The sequence below is a fragment of the Gymnodraco acuticeps genome, unplaced genomic scaffold (genome assembly GCF_902827175.1).
Source record: "Gymnodraco acuticeps unplaced genomic scaffold, fGymAcu1.1, whole genome shotgun sequence".
In the NCBI taxonomy this organism is placed as follows: domain Eukaryota; kingdom Metazoa; phylum Chordata; class Actinopteri; order Perciformes; family Bathydraconidae; genus Gymnodraco; species Gymnodraco acuticeps.
In genome coordinates, this window is record NW_022990764.1 from 502,687 (window position 1) to 521,589 (window position 18,903).

The following is an 18,903-nucleotide window of genomic DNA, read 5'->3' on the forward strand; positions in this document are numbered from 1 at the left end:
ACCAGCCAGACAATATTAGGCTGGATTAGTTAGTTGGTTAGAGGGGTTTTGGACACTTTAGCTGGTCAGGATAGCTGGTTTGGTCACAGTGGTCTAGCTGGTCACCATTAGCTGGTCGGGATAGCTGGTTTAGCTGGTAAAAGCTGGTGGTCACAGTGGTCTAGCTGGTCACCATTAGCTGGTTTGGTCACAGTGGTATAGCTGGTCAGGATAGCTGGTTTGGTCACAGTGGTCTAGCTGGTTTGGTCACAGTGGTCTAGCTGGTCACCATTAGCTGGTCGGGATAGCTGGTAAAAGCTGGTGGTCACAGTAGTCTAGCTGGTCACCATTAGCTGGTTTGGTCACAGTGGTCTAGCTGGTTTGGTCACAGTGGTCTAGCTGGTCACCATTAGCTGGTCGGGATAGCTGGTAAAAGCTGGTGGTCACAGTAGTCTAGCTGGTCACCATTAGCTGGTCGGGATAGCTGGTTTAGCTGGTAAAAGCTGGTGGTCACAGTGGTCTAGCTAGTCACCATTAGCTGGTCAGACTGGTATGATCTTGAGTAGAACTTTAACTGGGATTAAATGGTGGTTAAGCTGGTCATATATGATGATGAAACACTCTCACCCAATTGCAGTAGCTCAATGAACATCTATCATTTCAGATCAGAGCACCTACCTTACCAGAAAGGTATACCAGAATGTATAGAATGTATTGTCTGTAAATAAATACTCATACATCAAATGATTAGAAGCAGGAACATCATTTATAACACACAACATGAACATTAATACAAATTGGAAAACATCAAACACCCATTCCTTCAGATTTTTATTTCAACTGTTTCTTCCCCTTTTTCAAGAGGTCCTGTATTTTTTGCGAAATTAAGTAACCGGACAACTTCTCCCTCTTCTCCCTCTCGGTCTTCTCCATGTTTTGCTTGATCAGCCATCCTCTGAAGCACTCTTGAAAAGAGAAAGGAAACTTTTAGCTTTGTGTTATGATTACTTAAATATGTGCACTCTGAGATGAAAAAGAAAAATGTATCAAATTTAGTTTTGAACATTCACTGTGATTGGGTCTATTATCCACGCAATACACCGTATTTAATTTTTTTCTTAATTTACATTATTTAATTTCATATTCTGTTCTTGTAAATATCATATTCTATTATATTACATGTATATAAACTTTTTGCACACATTTTTATTTTGTATTGACTGTCCTCAAAGGTCACATGATTATTATGGGATTAGTTTTGTTTCATAAAGATAAAGCAACACTTTCTCCGAATCAAGCAGAACTAAGAGTCTTTTTTCTTTGTTTTAACATCTTTTATCTCTAGTTCTCTTTGCTTCTTTCTCAATGATCAGACTTTTGCTCTCGCTGCAGCTTTCTCATTTTTTGTTTTCTATAGAGAGGTGAAGTCCCTCCCTTTCCTCCATGGGACCTTATTTTGGAAAAATTATGTATTGAAGTCAATGGGGAGAGAAAGATTATCTTTTGATCCCGTTTGAATTGTGCCACGAATTACACATATGATGTTTGTCAATTTAAAAGATAATTTTGCAAGTAAAAAAAATAAAAATGTGTCGTAAAACCGCTCAATGACGTCACGTTGGAACATTTCACTTATTTCTTTCAGAATGAGGCGGAAAGTATTAAAAGAGGTGAAAATCACTCCAAGTCTGGGCATGTTGAGAGCTGTGCATACACACAAGGGGAGTTAGTCGGTTCCAGAGCCTGCATGCGGGACCGGGACTCTGGGATTTGTAGTCTTTCTAGTTGCGTAATTTTCATAGTCTTATATTTCAACAGTTTTACGACAAACTGTGACTTTTTTGACATGAAAATTATTTTTTAAGATTAACAAACATCATATGTGTAATTCGTGGCACAATTCAAACGGGATCGAAAAATAATCTTTCTCTCACCATTGACTTCAATACATACTTTTTCCGAAATAAGGTCCCAGGGAGTAGATGGGCGTGACTTCGCCTCTCTATTCTGACACAAACCTCCCAGGTAGGCGGGACTTTCAGGGGTGCGTCCCCATTGGCTACTCAGTTTTTGAGTGACAGCCCAGTCCTCCAGTGATTGTACAATGCAGGCAGCTGCGGTGCGGTAGCTGAGCGTGGACAGAAGACCCCCAGAAGAACCAGCATTTCAATTATTATAATACTACAAGTGAAAATATATGTAAGTATTGATCATTTGTGTTGTTTGTGCTGTACTATACGGTCTGTTTCTTCATTGTTTTAGTTAAGTGAGAAGTAAAGAAAAGCTGTGTTATGAAAGTTAGCTTTTTTATTTTATTTATTTATTTATCCTTTATTTATCCAGGAATGTCCCATTGAGATACAAGATCTCTTCTTCCAGGGAGTCCTGACCAACACAGCACACAACAAGTTTCAACATAAAACAAGGACATTAAACAAAAAACATACAATTCAAATATAAATACAGAAGGCCATTTGTGCAGTGGCAAGAAGCATAATCACATCAGCAATAGCATCAGGTAAAACAGTTACATGTTTCATGAAGGGCTAATCGTAGCATACCTTTAAAAGCATTTACAGTAGGAAGTGCCTCTAGACAAAGTTTTACTTGCAGCGTATTCCATAAAAAGGGAGCATAGTGGGAGAATGCAGCTTTACCAAGCTCTGACTGCATCAAAGGAACATTTAAAAGCATCCCATTTGCTGCTCGTCTGGTATTAAAAAAGCAAGTATAAAAGGACAGAAGTCTGGAGATATATAAGGGCAGCTTACCTAGCAATGACTTAAGGATACAAATCAACATGTGTGATTGTCTTCTTTGGTACAGAGAGGACCATCCTAGGGACTGATACAAAGTGCAGTGGTGGGTGCGAGAGCCTGCACCCGTTACAAAACGTATAGCAGTATGGTACGCAGAATCCAGCTTTTTAAGCAGGGAGGAAGGAGCATGCATATAGATTACATCGCCATAGTCTAATACAGACAGAAAGGAACTCTGCACAATTCTCTTCCTGGCTTCAGACGGGAAACATTTCTTTAAACGGAAGAAAAAGCCCAGTTTAGGTCTAAGTTTTCTCAGTAGGTTCCCAATATGAACATCAAAGGCCATCTTTTCATCAATCCATATGCCCAGATATTTGTAGGATGCTACTTTGTCAAGGCATGTCCCTTCCAGTGACAGAATCGGAGGGACAGCTGTATTAGCTCGAGAGCGAGAGAAGGTCATGTACTTGGTCTTTTTTGCATTAAGGACCAGTCTTAGCCTTAGCAAGGAGTGTTGCAGTGTATTAAAAGCATCCTGTAGAAGCTCTATGGCCTGAGTCAAAGAGGAAGCCACTGTGTAAACAACTGTATCATCGGCGTATAAATGAAACCGTGCTGGGTTTATCCCATTTCCTAGTTCATTTATAAAGATGGAGAATAAGACAGGGGCCAAAATAGAACCTTGTGGAACACCTTTGTTTACAGTAAGAGCAGCTGAGGTATAATCTTCTACTGAGACACACTGAGTTCTTTCAGATAGATAGTTTTTAAACCAGCTCAAAGCCATTTTGCCAAGACCTATGCAGCCAAGCCTCTGCAGTGGCAATGCATGATCCACAGAATCAAAAGCTTTAGACAGATCAACAAACAATGCTGCACAGTGTTTTTTCTTGTCTAGTGCTTCAATTATGTAATTTGAGACTAGCATAGCCGCTGAAGTAGTACTATGGCCTGATCTGAAGCCTGACTGAGACTCGTTAAGAATATTATGGTCAGTTAGAAACTTTTTCAGTTGTTCGTTTACAAGAGATTCAAAGACTTTGGCCATTACAGACAGTCTGGAAATAGGGCGATAATTATTTAGGTCAGAGGGGTCTCCGCCCTTTAACAAGGGGAGAACCATGGCCGACTTCCATGAGCTAGGCAATTCACCAGCACAAAGACTGAGATTCACAATAGAGGTTATGGGTTCTGCAATCAGTGCAGCAACTTTGAAGAAGAACGGCTCTATCTTGTCTGGGCCTGAAGATTTCTTTACATCTAGGCTCATTAAAGCTTTGTGAACCTGAGAGGTCAAGATGGGGGCAAAGGTGAACAGTTGATCAGGGTCAAGTGGCGGAGGACCTGGCTCTCCTTCTGCAGCGATCATCCCTGAGTTGCTAGAATCAAAGATTGAGCCAGCAGAAATAAAATAATTATTAAAGCTGTCTGCAATATCCATTTTGCCCTTGATTTCACTCTGAGTTACCCTTAAGAGATCAGGAAGGCTGTTTGGAGTGATAGAACCTGAGGAGGATTTAACAAGTTTCCAAAACTTTGCAGGGTTATTCAAATTGTCATGTATTGCATTAAGATAGTAGGCACATTTAGAGTCTTTAATCAGCTTAGTGCATTTGTTTCTTAATGTCCTATACAGATTCCAATCTAATGGAATATTTGATTTCTTTGCTTTAGCCCAGGCAGTGTCTCTCTGTCGAATGAGAGAGGATATAGAATCATTAAACCAGGGGTTGTCTTTACCGCTTATCCTAGATGTCCTAAAAGGAGCATGCTTGTCACATATAGCCAAGAAGGTGGATTTAAAATAATTCCATGCTAACTCAACATCGGTCATAAGTGAAACAATGTGTAAATCACTATTAAAAACATCATGTAGAAACGCCTGCTCATCGAAATGTTTGAGTCGCCTCTTGTGAATGAAACGTGGCTTTCCTTTAGGGATCTTACAGGTTCTCACACAAGCAATTGCGCAGTGGTCGCTTATATCATTACAAAACGTGCCTACTGCGGAGAAACGGTGAGGTGCGTTTGTAAGAATAACATCAATCAAAGTGGACTTCTCTAAATCCTTTTGGTTTAACCGAGTTGGCGAGTTAACTAGTTGCACCAAACAGAGTGAGTCACAAGTGTCCTTGAAGGAGTTTTGTAAATCCGTTTGCCAGTCCCAGTTTAGGTCTCCGAGTAAAACCATCTCGGATTTAGTCCAGTTATGGAGAAGATATATTCGTGGCTTTGCTTGAGGCAGCGGGCGGGCGGTAGCATCCGACCACTATAATGTCTGAACCACTTGGGAGCGATAGTTTAATTACAGAGAGTTCAAAGCATTTTGGTTTTGTTAGGGATTCGATGCAGGTGCAGTCTAAATGGTTTTTAACATAAATCGCAACCCCGCCCCCTTTTCCCACACGGTCTGTTCTAAAGACATTGTAATCTTTTATATTTATCATATCATTTGTAATCGACTTTTTGAGCCACGTCTCAGAAAGGACAATGATATCAGAGTCAGTCGAATCGGCCCATATTCTGATGGAGTCCATTTTATTAATCATGCTGCGAACATTAAGGTGAAAAAGACGTAATCCGTCTTTCGTTCTAAACTCCTCTGGCGTTTGCAGCTGAGACAGTTCTGGGCCTGGATTCGGTTTCACGTTACCCGACATCAGGAGTAGGAGAATTAGAAGCCAGGTCCTCCTCGCTGGGCTGGTCGGCTTGCCGTCGCAAGTGCGCGCTGCATAGGGGGAAAGTCTCCCATTTCCCTGGGCCCATAGACAGCGTAGTCCTCGCGGCAGAACCCCGGGTAGATGAGACGTCCTCCGCGAGCAGCGGGGTTGTCATCATGGCAAAAACTCTTACTGAATCCGGGGAAGCCATGATGCCTGGGGTAGGCCACACATCAAGCGCAGGTGTGTCTTGTGGGTGTTCAGCGTCGGGAGCGACACCGGTCCCGGAGATCCCCAGCACCAGGTAGCCGACCAGGTAGAATAGCAGGGGAGGTAGCCACATCATCATGGGTGAGCGGCAGTGAAGAAGATGGCTCATCAGAACCTGAAGGCTTCGACTCTTCACTTTTCTTTCCAAAGATTCCTGTTTTCAGGCAGCGTCGGAAATTAACCAAATTCCTGCCGCTCTTCCCATAACGGACGCGGTTTACACGCAGACGCTCTGTTATTCTGATGCAAACTTTGCTAACTTTAGATCCATAACAATGCAAGCTAGTAGCCTAATAGCAGGAACAGTTAGCTACATAGCTAGCAGTGAGCGTTCAGAGTTCAGACACCGGCGCACACACTCAAATGGACTCGTGTGCCTGACTCTACCAACATGCTTTCATGATTCTGTTTAGATATGCAAGTATAAGCCATGATAGCTTATTTTATTAACACACTAATTTTATATGAAAATCAATGGAGGAAAGTGTTGCTTTATCATTATGAAACAAAACTAATCCCATAGTTTATGATCCGCCTGAGACAGCAGATTGTTATAACTTACTCGACCACTTTTGAAAACTTTAAAACGTGTCTGTGGGTTGTAATAAGCTGCTTGACTTTTGGAAGATGACAGGCTCTAACGGGCGAGCGGAGCGATCAATTACATTGCAAAAGTCTTCATCACCTGTCTGTCTTGAATGTTTGTAGTATTTAATTTGTTAGTTTAAGATGACATTCAGTGTACGTGTCACATACCTTTTACGGTCCCAAGCTTGCATGGGGTTAAGGGAGGCTTTGCTTCGGTCGTTTTGCTCGGGCAGTCCTTTCCAGACACACTTCTTCCCATTAACTCTGCTGTACCCCATATGGCTACAGCCAACTCCTTCACAAAGAGCGAGTCCTTTGTTGTGGAATCAATTTTTCTCCACACCTCTTCTCGCAGCCAAATGTCTGTTCCAATGTGGATCTGAAAAAAGCAATATATTTACACATTATATATTGCAAACAATTTTGAAACTTATTTAGTAATTGCATCAGTCAAGCCAATGTTATGTTATTGCCTCTAGCTGTATGACAATTGCGGAGCCTCTAAAGGCCGGGTCATCAAAAAGTATCTCGTGTGCACGATCAAGTCAACGGTTCGCCAAGTAGGAAGTGGAGCACACAGGACACAACCGTTTCATTGCAGACTGTTATGTTTACGTGGGGAAATGGCAGTGCATAGGGGTGTAGACAGGGGCGGACTGGGACTACCGGCCCATTTCGGTACCACCGGCCCACTTCAGTACCGGCCCATCGGGATTTGTCCCGAACGTCCCGATGGCCAGTCCGCCCCTGTGTGCAGATAGGGTTCGAGTTATGTGGGAGCCATGGGAGCTGAGCTCCCATAAGGACATAGTGAAATCATAGATCTGTGGGGGTCGCTAATAAATTAGGCCTACCAACAACCATTATTTTAATCACAAATAATGCATGTGTCAATGTAATGAGTATTATTTACGTTAACGAGGTAAATAGGCTAAAAGAAAAACATGTTTTCCAAAAGAACTATGCATCTCTTGAATGACAATATGCCTGCACTGCACCTCCATGGTGCGCAATGCATTATTGCGCAATCTATGTCTGTGAGCGTGCTGCGCGACACGCGTTAGTTTTAAAGACCCCCATAGAGCTCAGTTTATAACTTTTCTGTTAGTCCAATAACTTGCCAAAATGGTCACAAATGTATGCCATGCCTAACATACAAGTGTTGACATGCACACTACTGATTTAGACACCAATTTGGGATCGAGCAGAACAAGAACCTATGGAAAAAAGGTGTACCTTCCCATCCTTTTTTTCCATATGCCTTGGGCAATGGATCGGCTGATCGGGCTCCCTCTCTGAAGTTGTGTTTTGCCCTGGTGGTGTCAGTGGTGGAATGGCTGGCTCACAGGTTCGAGAGGTCACAGATCCTTCTCCACAGAATGTTGATGGTAACAAAATGACGGGGTAGCAGAAAAGGTTCAAAAATAGTATTAATTAATATTACACTGGATACCTAGTATGATTAACACAAGTAAAAAGTGTTGCAATGATAGCAGCCCTGTGAGACTGTAACACTTATTACACACCAGAATAAAATAGTGGATGAATGACAAATGGAGAGACAGTCCATAAGTGAGTGTTGCTCCCCTCCCTTAGTGAAATTAACAGTAAGGGAATTTCTATGAGTGGGAGTTTATATGTGGGCCCATCCTGATGAGCTAATTGTTTACAGCAACACATTTCAGTAGACTGCAGATCTTGTCTGTTTGTGTCTTTTTTTGAAGTATCTGATGAGTATTCTAATAAAAATAAACAGTTAGAAAAGCTAAATTGAACAAAAAGTACCATTATGCTTAAATAATTTGTCTGCAATTAGTAAAAACAATTGTACTCACTTTGAGAAAAGACCTCTTTCAGGAGTTTATCGATATTGTTTTGCAAAGTCAGGTAAATAAAATAAAATAAAAGGTAAATTACAAGATAAAATGATACAAAGCATTGAGTAACATTGATGTATTCAACTTTAACGTCAATGTCAGAAATATGACCCTTTCTTTTGTGTACAAATAAAAATAGCATTGGTTTTGAACTTTTTAGACCATTAAATACATAAGTAATAATACATTAAGTAAATGCTTAAAGTGCTAATGATAATTTTCCAAAGCAGTGTTTCCCCTCGGTTGACTACTTTGGTTTATGACATCAAACCCCGTTAAATAACTAATTAAAAACAAACTTATCAGAAAAATGAACACTTGGACAAACATCAGCGATAAGAACATAGGCCTAACAGAAACTATCTTTGGGAAAACATTTTTGACTATACCTTGATGTTTTAGTTAGTTTGGCTCATGTCCCATCCGCTAGCATATAGGAAATAAGTCAATAGCCTACTTTAACTAGGCTACTATACAGGGCCGCCCCTCCCTACAGGCCTATCACGCAGGCTGCATGGGGCCCCGCCTTGCGCAGGGGGCCCCGCCTTGCGCAGGGGGCCCCGCCCAGAGGGCCTCAGCTGCTGTGCGCAGTTCTCCGCTCAGTTCTCCGCACCCCCCGCGAGAGAGTGAGAGGTGACAAGGGGAGCACGTCTGTAACCCGACACCGTTGCAATGAATCGACATCTGACCAATCACGGCTTTGATACGGCCACTAGTGCAGGTGAAGAGATGTCGGTGAAAAGACAGTTTCATTTGGAATATTCCATATTTTAAAGCCTCAATCTGATGCATTTTGAGATGCATTTTTTTGCCAACCTGGGGAGAGCTGGAGAAACTTAACTTCAGCCATGAGTCAAACATATTATATTATTTAATTGTGTAGCAGTCAGTTTATAATTTTGGCAGCACTGTTGAGCATTTTGAAAATCTATTGTCATGCCTCTGTGCAAGGCTTAGTCTTTCTATCTTTATGGCATCTGGTGTAAAGTAACTACATTCATAAACTCAAGTACTATACTTGGGTACAATTTTGAGATACTTGTACTTTATTTAAGTATTTCAATGTTTTGCTACTTTGTTCTTCTTCTCCTCTATAGTTCAGAGGTAAATGGTGTACTTTTACTCAACTACATGTATTAATACCTTTAGTTACTTTACAGATGTGGATGAATGATGTGAAATCTAATCAAGTGTTGAATCAGACTTTAGTTCCACCTGGAGTAAATCCACCAGCTACCCTGCAGTATACAAAGTCATTCAAACTAGCTGCACCTTTACCAGCTTTGAGAACACTTTCATGATCAATCATTATAAAACATATCATATATATTATTCTGAAATGGACCAATCTGCACAACAACTACTTTTACTGTCTTTCACTATATTTTGATGAGAATACTTTTCTACTTTCACTTGAGGAACATTTTGAATGCAGTACTTTTACTAACAGAGTATTCCTACACTCTGGTACTTCTACTTTGAAACTGAAAAGTTTCTGGCACTTTGGGGCGGATCCACTGGACTTTGATTGGCAGCTGCAAGTAAGCCCGGAGTTGCCAGGTTTAATAAATGCCTGAACTACCAAGAGCCGAGGAGTGAGAGCTGCAAGATCAGTGGACGAGATTGAATGGTAAAGTTGTCCATAAAAAACTATTATATTCGTAAAGTGTACAGCTAATATATATATATATATATATAAATTAATTTTTATATAAAACAATATATTTTTGAGTGGGCTGTATCTGTCGAAAACTGCTACTATACTGTCTGCTGTATGCACCTCCCTTACGAAATGAACTATAGTATTACTATAGTATACTATAAGTATACCATTTTATTAGCTATAGTAGCCCTATAATATTTCAATAGTAATACTCTGTATCTAGAATGATCTTTGTAGTATTCCTATATTATTTTAAATAGTATAATATATAGTGTTTCTGTAGTTGTTTTTTAAACACACTATAGAACACTCCTAATAGCATGATATTGTCATAGTGAATGCATATTATTACTAAAGTATTACTATAGTGTTTTTGTTGGTGTTTCCGTATTAAGACTATATTATTTTAAATAGTACTACTATAGTATAATATATAGTGTTTCTGTAGTTGTTTTTTGAACACACTAGAACACTCCTATCGTAATAGTATGATATTGTCATAATGAATGCATATTATTACTATAGTGTTTGTAAAAGTATTGCACTCCTAGAATTAATGTCATTTTTTTATATCAAATGAATTGATATATATATTAGCTGTACACTTTACGAATATAATAGTTAGTTATGGACAACTTTACCATTCAATCTCGTCCAACTGATCTTGCAGCTGTCACTCCTCGGCTCTTGGTAGTTCAAGCATTTATCAAACCTGGCAACTCCGGGGTTCCCGGCAGCTGTCAATCAAAGTCCAGTGGCTCCGGCCCAAAGTGTCAGAAACTTTTCACGCACACGTAGACAGACTCCGCGAGCGAATGAGGCTGACACTCCCGCGAGGGAGCAAGAGGGCTGTCTCTCTCGCGAGCGCATAGCCGCTCGCGGGGGTGTAATCTGCGCGCGAGTCATTTTATGCGTGTGTAATATGGAATGCCATTTAAGCCAATATTAAATAAATAAATATATACATAAATAATTAAATAAATACATATATATATATAAATATGCCTATGAAATTAATTATAAAATAAATAAATTAGGCAATAAATATGTATACATGTACATTTAAATACACATTTATTTATTTCATGGGACTTTTATTTCATAATGACACATTTATTTATTTCAAGAGACTTGTATTTCATAATGACACATTTATTTATTTCAAGAGACTTGTATTTCATAATGACACATTTATTTATTTCAAGAGACTCGTCTTTCATAATGACATATTTATTTATTTCAGATGACTTGTATTTCATAATGACGCGTTTCTTTATTTCAAGAGACTCATATTTCATAATGGCTTATTTCATGTGACTTGTATTTCATGATGAGACATTTCCATTCCTTATATGCAAATGAACGGGGCGTGGTTAGCTCACAGGTCCAGAGACCCAGACCAAAGCAACAGCACCACACACACTGACTACTCGAGAAGAGGAAGAAAATGGAGGAGAAGGACTATAAGGCAAACTACTCAATTCTCAGAGTCAGACATCGCATGTAATCTGATACTCTAAATTTCACCCGCCAGAAATGTTCGCTTCTTCTTCTTCGGTGTAAATTGTCCGTTGGCAAACCAGTTGACTTCTTCTTCTCTCGGTTTTTTGGCGGATTGCAAACAACTTTAAGGTGCATATCGCCACCTACTGTACATGAGTGTGAATCATCATATCATTCCATCTCTTAACTCATGGACGTATCTATGATCTAATCCAAAAATAAATAAATTAGGGCTGTCAAACGATTACAATTTTTAATCAGATTAACCACAGTTTAAAAATTAATTAATCATGATTAATCACCGTTCGAACTATGTCCAAAATATGTCATTTCTTTATGTATATTGTTGTGGGAATGGAAAGATAAATGAAAGAAGGCGGATATATCCATTTAACATGTTTATTGTAAACAATTTCTGTGTGTCAAAATGAAAGAGAGCACCTATCAATCATCAAACCGTGGGGTCTTAATTCATTACGTATTGATTTCTATCTTACTTAGAAACTTCAGGAAAGTCGACTGGGGGGGGGGGGGGGGGGGGGGGGGGGGGGGGGGCGCTAGTGGAGTGGAGTACTTCGTGACCACAGAGGTGTGAACGTTGTGATCAGCTGTTTAGCGCAGTTCTCCAGTGAAGGGAGGAGTCTCCCTCCGCAGCCGGTTGGCGTAATTTTGGCACAGTTTCCGTTGTACAGACCGACGTTAACAGCAGCCCTGTCTGTGCACACGGAGACCGACTCTGTCGTCCGGTGATCTAACCGCCTTCTGGAAAAGCTTCACAAGTACGTCGGTACGCAAATGCGCTTTGTGACACAAGTGACGGTACGCATTTCAGATTACGCACATAACCTGCGTACCAGTTATGTGTTACCTGTACTACAGCTAAAGTATTCTCCGTCGGGACTTCCTGCAACAACACCACGCCGTTATCTTGATTCTGATTGGCCAGAAGACATTATCAAAGATGTTCTATTGGGAAGACGATCACTACGTGACAAAAGTTTTCAAAACCGTTTCTGGTCTTCCGTATTTCCAGACAAGTGGCTGCTGAAATCAATCTTACTAACTGCTGTCTGTGCAATTTACTCCGCGCGAGTTGGCGGACTTTATTTTGCTTACTTTAACATCATTTTTCATGGTGGGGCTAAGCCATTTCTTGGTATGGGTGTAGCCTACCCCAGCCATACCCTGTCTTTATAAATATTTGTCTGCTGGCATACCAGCAGACCAGCATTTATCTATCACCAGCTTATGTTAGTATTAAATATACAATGTATTCTGGTAACTATCAAAATAAAGACATTGTATAGTGTTCATAACAGTATTTTTATTTAATAAATTATACTTAATACAATAATATTACAAAAAAAACCTACATCTAAATAAATATATCATCTAAAAAAGATGCATTTGATTTAAAAATAACAAATATAATTCAAAATGTAAACAGCAACAAAGAAATTATAAACATTTTTTTTCTTTTTCTTGTTAATATCCATTATCTTCTCTGTTATGTATCTTCCGGTCTTTGCCAATCTGGCCAGCATTTCTTGGTCTTCCACGTCTTTCTCGTGCAGCCACTGCTTGAAGCAAACTGAAAATAAGAAACAACAATGTTTTAACAAATCTTATTCAATTATGTGATGATAGAACTGCAAACAGAATAGCTGTAACTTTAACAAAATAAATAACTCAGTTACCTCTAATCATTAACCCATGTTTGTATCATTGAGTTAACTCTGTGTGTTGCTGCTAGCATACATAATATATACCTGACGTGGAAACGTTACTCGTGGATGGGGCTACAGAGCTACTAGAAAGACAGTCGAACCCGGTGCATTCCTCCGTCTGAATGTGGAGCACTTTTGCTAAATGTTTAGACAAATAGCTTGTGTTACTGCCCTTACATGCTAAATTCTTATTGCACTATTGGCAACGAGCATTTTCCACCTCAAGACCAAGCCCCCAGGAAGTGTGCCGGACTCTGAGGAAAATATTCGTTGTGTCCAAACGGCGGTACTACAATTTCCTTATCAGTCTGTGACGTCGACCGGCCCAGAAATACTTTTTCCCATTGACTAACATTGGGAAAGAGACATCTGTAACTCGGTGGATAATTTTTTTGAAACTAAATAAACTACCCAGTATGAACTATTGTATAGCCCTAGAATCATTAAGTTCTTAAAGTTGTAAAATGCACTAAAAGCCGAATCTAGATTTATTCTCTCTCTCCATTCTTTCTAGTGAGCCGAGAGTGTGTGCTCGGGGGGCGGGGCTTAAGGGGCGCATGCTCTGTGAGCGCACAAACGGGTTATTCTGCTCTGACAGCCAGGCATGCTGGGTAATCTGTGACGTTTCGCTCTCTCAAAAGTTGGGCCATTTTGACTTCATGCGCCAATGAGCAGCTCTCATAGGAAAGAACGAGGCCCCTCCTCCGATGCTGTATCCAGTTCTTATTAAACATCCATGCTCAAGACGGGTAACATAACTACCCTCGGGGCACTTAGTTCTCTCCGCCATGTGTTTGTGTGCGCACGTGTGTGTGTGTGTGTGTGTGTGTGTGTGTGTGTGTGTGTGTGCGCACGTGTGTGTGTGTGTGTGTGTGTGTGTGTGTGTGTGTGTGTGTGTGTGTGTGTGTGGTGTGTGTGTGTGTGTGTGTGTGTGTGTGTGTGTGTGTGTGTGTGTGTGTGTGTGTGTGTGTGTGTGTGTGTGTGTGTGTGTGTGTGTGTGTGTTGTGTGTGTGTGTGTGTGTGTGTTGCATGCATGTAGCAGGTTCTGTGTGTAAACTGCCCCACCCCCTCGCACACCGACAGGGGAGAGAGATCTCGTCTGGATTGGAAAGATCGAAAATAAATCATAGACGCACTTTGTAGTCTTATTGCATATTAGAAACGGAGTTGCAGTAAGACTGCGATATAATGTTTATGTAGATATAATACATATGACATCTATTTTTTAAATGTCTCCCGTAACGATAAAAAGATTGATAACATTGGACGTTAACGGTACCACGGTCTTTAATAATTCAGCCCCGGGGCCCGTTAATACTGGGGCTCGGTACCCATCCCTAGTTTTAATTATTACATCATCAATATTACATTTCAAATAACCAAGTACTTGGTTACCAACACAAAGCGCAAGTGGCTAGTGCTGCTAAGAACATACCTGGTGATGGTGATGATAGTGGCTCTTCGCTGCAGGATCTGGTCGATGTCCTCCTAGCAGAAGCGATTGCCTTCGTCGTTCTTGTCCATGATGGCAGCGTAGGCTCCTTTCCTCAGCAGGTCCTCGATCTCCTTCTTGGAGAACTGCTGGACCGGCTAAAGGCGACGCAGAGAGACATTTACACAAGTGGATTTAGAAAACTCTTTTTGAAAATAAACTAAGCGTACTGCAACAGCGACTGACCCAAAAATGACTTGGCATCTAGAAATATGACAGATTTTCTTTTTCTCACCCCGTTGTTGTTGCCACTCATGCTCTGCAGGACGGGACGGGACTAGCTTTATCCAGCATTTCCCTCTCATAGTTTCTAGTGATCAGACAGTACACCTCCACCGCCTTAGACTGGCCAAAACGATGACGAACCGAGCTTGAGCCTGAAATAAAAAATGAAAAGAGGGGTCAAAAGAGCATCATGTGCAGCTGCTGTTCAACGTTTTTAAGCATTAAATGGGAAAATAATATACACTTAAAGAACCGAGGGAATAAACGGAAAGACTGTTGTTGTTGTAGCCCTATTGAACTATCTTTAGGACGGACAGAGCAGATATATATATATATATATATATATATATATATTGTACCTGCAGGTCATTTTGAGGGTTCCAGTCAGAGTGGAATATCACACAGGTGTCTGCAGCAGTGAGGTTCACAAGCTCTTGATCAGGTGTTTGATGTGGGCTGGCATGATCCTTTCTGCAGCGATGAATAAAGAAAACAAAGAAGACATTATTAATAATAGTAACAACAATAATATTAGTATAACTATTTATATAGCACTTACACAATAATTGCAAAGTGATTCTCACAACAAAAATAAAGAACAAAACAATAAAAAAACTAATTATTATAGGAATGTTAAAATACAAATAAATGATAAGCATTCTGAGAGACCGACTACAAAAGGTAGACTCAGACCCCGGCCACACGAGGACGAAAACGGCTAAACGCATAGGATTAACGCAAACGCAATCGCAAACAAGCTTCCGTCCACACGCAATAGTTATCCGGATAGTGTCTGCCCACACGAGACCGCTCCGTTTAGCTCCAACCGCTGGAGAAGCTGCAGTACATGCAGGAACCTGTACGTGGCGCTGTAACTTCCTCTACAAAAGCAGCGAAGAAGCATGGTTGTCATGGTTGCCCTTCTGTTTATTCTCCGCGGTGGGGGCCGAGGGAACCGGGCAGAGTTTTTCGCCAGTCAACGTGAATTAAAGTTTAAACCTTCCGACAAAATTATAAAAGTGCCGGTCAAAGGTCTTCTTTGTTATTTATTGAGCTTTAAAACAAATGAATAACGACTCTATATAATATAATAATAAAAATACACGGAGCCTCTCTTTTTCCTCCCTCTCTTCGGACAGCGTCAGTGTCTGTTTCATGCAGCAGCTGATCCAGTAATGAGTGACCCGGCCGACAGTAAAAATAAACATATTTATAACTAGTTTAGGTAGTTTGAGAGGTGTCTCCATCCTGTCAGATTAGACTTCACTCGCGTTTATGTCCATATCGAGAGAAAGATAAATAATCTGAATTCAGTGTGCAGTTTACTTTGACGCGGGGGTGAGCAGCAGAGGTGGGGAGAGGCGGGGCTATTGCGCAATCATTATCAGAAAATGATCGCTGAAGCTGCAGTACATATCCACAAAAGCAGCGAGTAAGATCGCCCCCGGATGTGTAAGTCTGCTGTAGATGTTGCACAAAGAACTGTAGCATGGTCAGTAGCGTCCGGAGCACGATAGCAACTCTGCGATCCGCCATTGTTGTTGTTGTTGGTGGCGAAACACATCAGCAATGGCGCGGGGTACGCGGAGGTGAGCAGCAGAGGTGGGGAGAGGCGGGGCTATTGCGCAATCATTATCAGAAAATGATCGTATAGGGCGCACACACGGAGCTGTTTGACCCCCCAGAGCGTTGCGTATGCCGTTCTATCCACCTTGGGACCCGTTATCGTTTCCTCAGTCGTTTAGTGCCGTATGCAGTCGTCCTCGTGTGGCCGAATGGTCTATATGACACTAAACAGTAACGCAAACGGCCGTTTTTGTCCTCGTGTGGCTGCAGCCTCAATGGCTCTTGATGACATCAATGAGCAGTCCCAAAACATGCTGCTGTATAAAAAGAAATAGGTCCAGATTTCTTCTATTTAGTGTTGGATGATTTGTTGTATTGATTGCTGATGGATGTTAAGATATGTTTTACAATTATAACAAAAAGATTATTGTAATTGGAATCAAAAAGTTTACAAATCGTAGTTTTAATAAAATGACTAGCAATATAAGATTTATTCAACAGCGGTAAAGTATTAAGTTACTAAATTAACGTACACTGAACTGTAAAACTTACCACTATTTAGGAAAGGACCTGATCAGAAGGATTGACTAGTAAGACAGCAAAGAGGCGGAGGAGGTCTCTGTCATGTACAACCATTGGTAGATGTTACACCTGAAAGAAAGATAAGGAAATAAGACAACACAGGAGGACAAACATCTTCTTAAGTAAAAGACCAAATCATGTCAAGCTTTAACTTGAGGCTGTTTTTTCAGTCTTTACAATGCACAGTTGGAAATTACATTCCAAAAGCTAAATTCAAACTCAACACCATAAATAACTGGGTACCAAAGTGCTTTACCTGATAGGACACGTTCCACACGGAGCAGCAACCATCCGGCTGGGCCGTATGCTGCATATCATCTGCTCCCTCTCCACTGTTTCCAGTAGATCTCTACTGCCTGTCCAATACAACTGAAATGCCCCAAAACAATCATATTTCAAAAGTTAAAAACAATAACTTGCTTTTGGCATTCAAATGTATTATAATCTCACCTTTTTCCTGGATGTCAGGAAGGCGTTCCCTTCAAGTCCGCAACCAGTCATAGGAGTTCAAATGCAAAGCCTGAAAGATGACAAGAGCGGGAGACTTACATGTTACAAGATAAGTAATACCAGAGCAGTGTTTAGGACATGCAGAGAACAGATCAAATCCCCTGACAGGCTCACACACTTTGGTGATGTCCTCATCTGATAATGATGTTTCATTTTTAGCAGCAAAGTAACATTACTCAAGGTATATGTTGGACCCAACTCATGTACAGTATGTTTTGCATCTCCTCAACAATGGTCTGTATAGTTGAGTAGAAACAAACTGTCCCTACAGTTTCAGGTAGATTAACAAAGAAAAGTTTTCAATGAAGCACAAAACCCCTCTTTGTATTAAGCTAGCTGCCACAAAAAGTACAGCTTAACATGCTAACCTGGTGGAGTTAGCTAACGTTAGCTAAATAAATAAATGTGTATTTAAATGTACATGTATACATATTTATTGCCTAATTTATTTATTTTATAATTTATTTCATAGGCATATTTATATATATATATGTATTTATTTAAGTATATATTTATTTATTTAATATTGGCTTAAATGGCATTCCATAGTGTAAAAGCACATTTTCCGCTCGTGAGTAGCTTGTTTTATGCGCTAGAATATTGACCCAAATCTGACTCCATACATACCGTCTTCTTTTTTAAGCCATCTTTTTCGGCGGATGTCCCTTCATTGTTCTCCTTCATAACGCCTTCTTCGTGATGGATCTTGGGGACTCTTATCCTTTTTTGAGGATTCACAGTTGACTCCTCAATCTCTTCTCGGGTTTCTGTTAAAAGGTGAGTGAAAATGTAGTAAATGTTAAGCGTCTGTGTTAACTTGATAGCTATCTTATGCCGCGTTTCCACTGCAGGCCTCGCTCGGCCATTTGACTGCGCTTCCATTACAGTTTAGGAACCGGGGTAGTTTATGGCGCGTTTCCACTGCAGCGGGGTAGCCCCGTTTAAGCGTCCCTAAGCGTCCTCGCTCTGGCCTCGGGCTGCCTCGCTGGCCGGCCCAGGCCGTGGCGCATTTCCATTACAGTTTAGGACCTGGGGTAGCAACGCAGTGTAGGCGGGGCGATCGGCTTTGTTTTTGTTCACATTTCGAGTTGTTCCGTCGAGCTCCCGCTGGATTTGATCATCCCCAATGAGATGTAGGAACGTCGTCACCTCCTCGGTCGACCACGGTGTGCTTTTCTTATTAGACGTAGCCATTTTTGTAGCTCATCCGTTTACAAAATGCTGTTTATAAAAATGCTGCAAGCTTGCTTCTAGATATATATGCGACGCTAGGGATGAACTCGTGCGCAATCTTGTGACGATTCTCTCTGACCAATCAGCAGTCGAGAGTGTTGACGTCACTAGTTCAGCCCTGGCCCTGGTCTGAGGGAACCACGATTTTATGAGGCCGGAAAAAGAGGGAAAAAGTACCCGCTGGCCGGTACTAGGCTATATGGAAACGCCACCAAAAACCGGCCTGGCCGCTTGAGGACGGTTAAGGACGCTTAAACGGGGCTACC

The 18,903-nt window shown here is 41.0% G+C and overlaps 1 protein-coding gene and 1 long non-coding RNA gene across 3 annotated transcripts; both read right to left on the reverse strand.

Annotated features, from left to right (window-relative positions):
- Positions 1-656: 656 nt before the first annotated feature.
- Positions 657-7,570, reverse strand: LOC117556852 (BEN domain-containing protein 5-like). The gene is made up of 3 exons (XM_034232409.1): positions 7,496-7,570; positions 6,428-6,638; positions 657-944 (listed from the first exon to the last, which is right to left on the reverse strand). Exons 1-3 carry the CDS (start codon positions 7,514-7,516, stop codon positions 811-813), a joined length of 366 nt encoding a protein of 121 aa, XP_034088300.1. The 5' UTR covers positions 7,517-7,570; the 3' UTR covers positions 657-810.
- Positions 7,571-14,811: 7,241 nt separating this feature from the next.
- On the reverse strand, positions 14,812-18,177 carry LOC117556867. Of its 2 annotated transcripts, XR_004570633.1 has the most exons (5): positions 18,032-18,177; positions 17,151-17,414; positions 16,865-16,963; positions 15,106-15,217; positions 14,812-14,898 (listed from the first exon to the last, which is right to left on the reverse strand). It is a non-coding gene; the product is annotated as an uncharacterized LOC117556867 (long non-coding RNA). The 2 variants fall into 2 exon arrangements; XR_004570632.1 differs by lacking the exon at positions 18,032-18,177 and having other exon boundaries at positions 17,151-17,695.
- Positions 18,178-18,903: the final 726 nt, after the last annotated feature.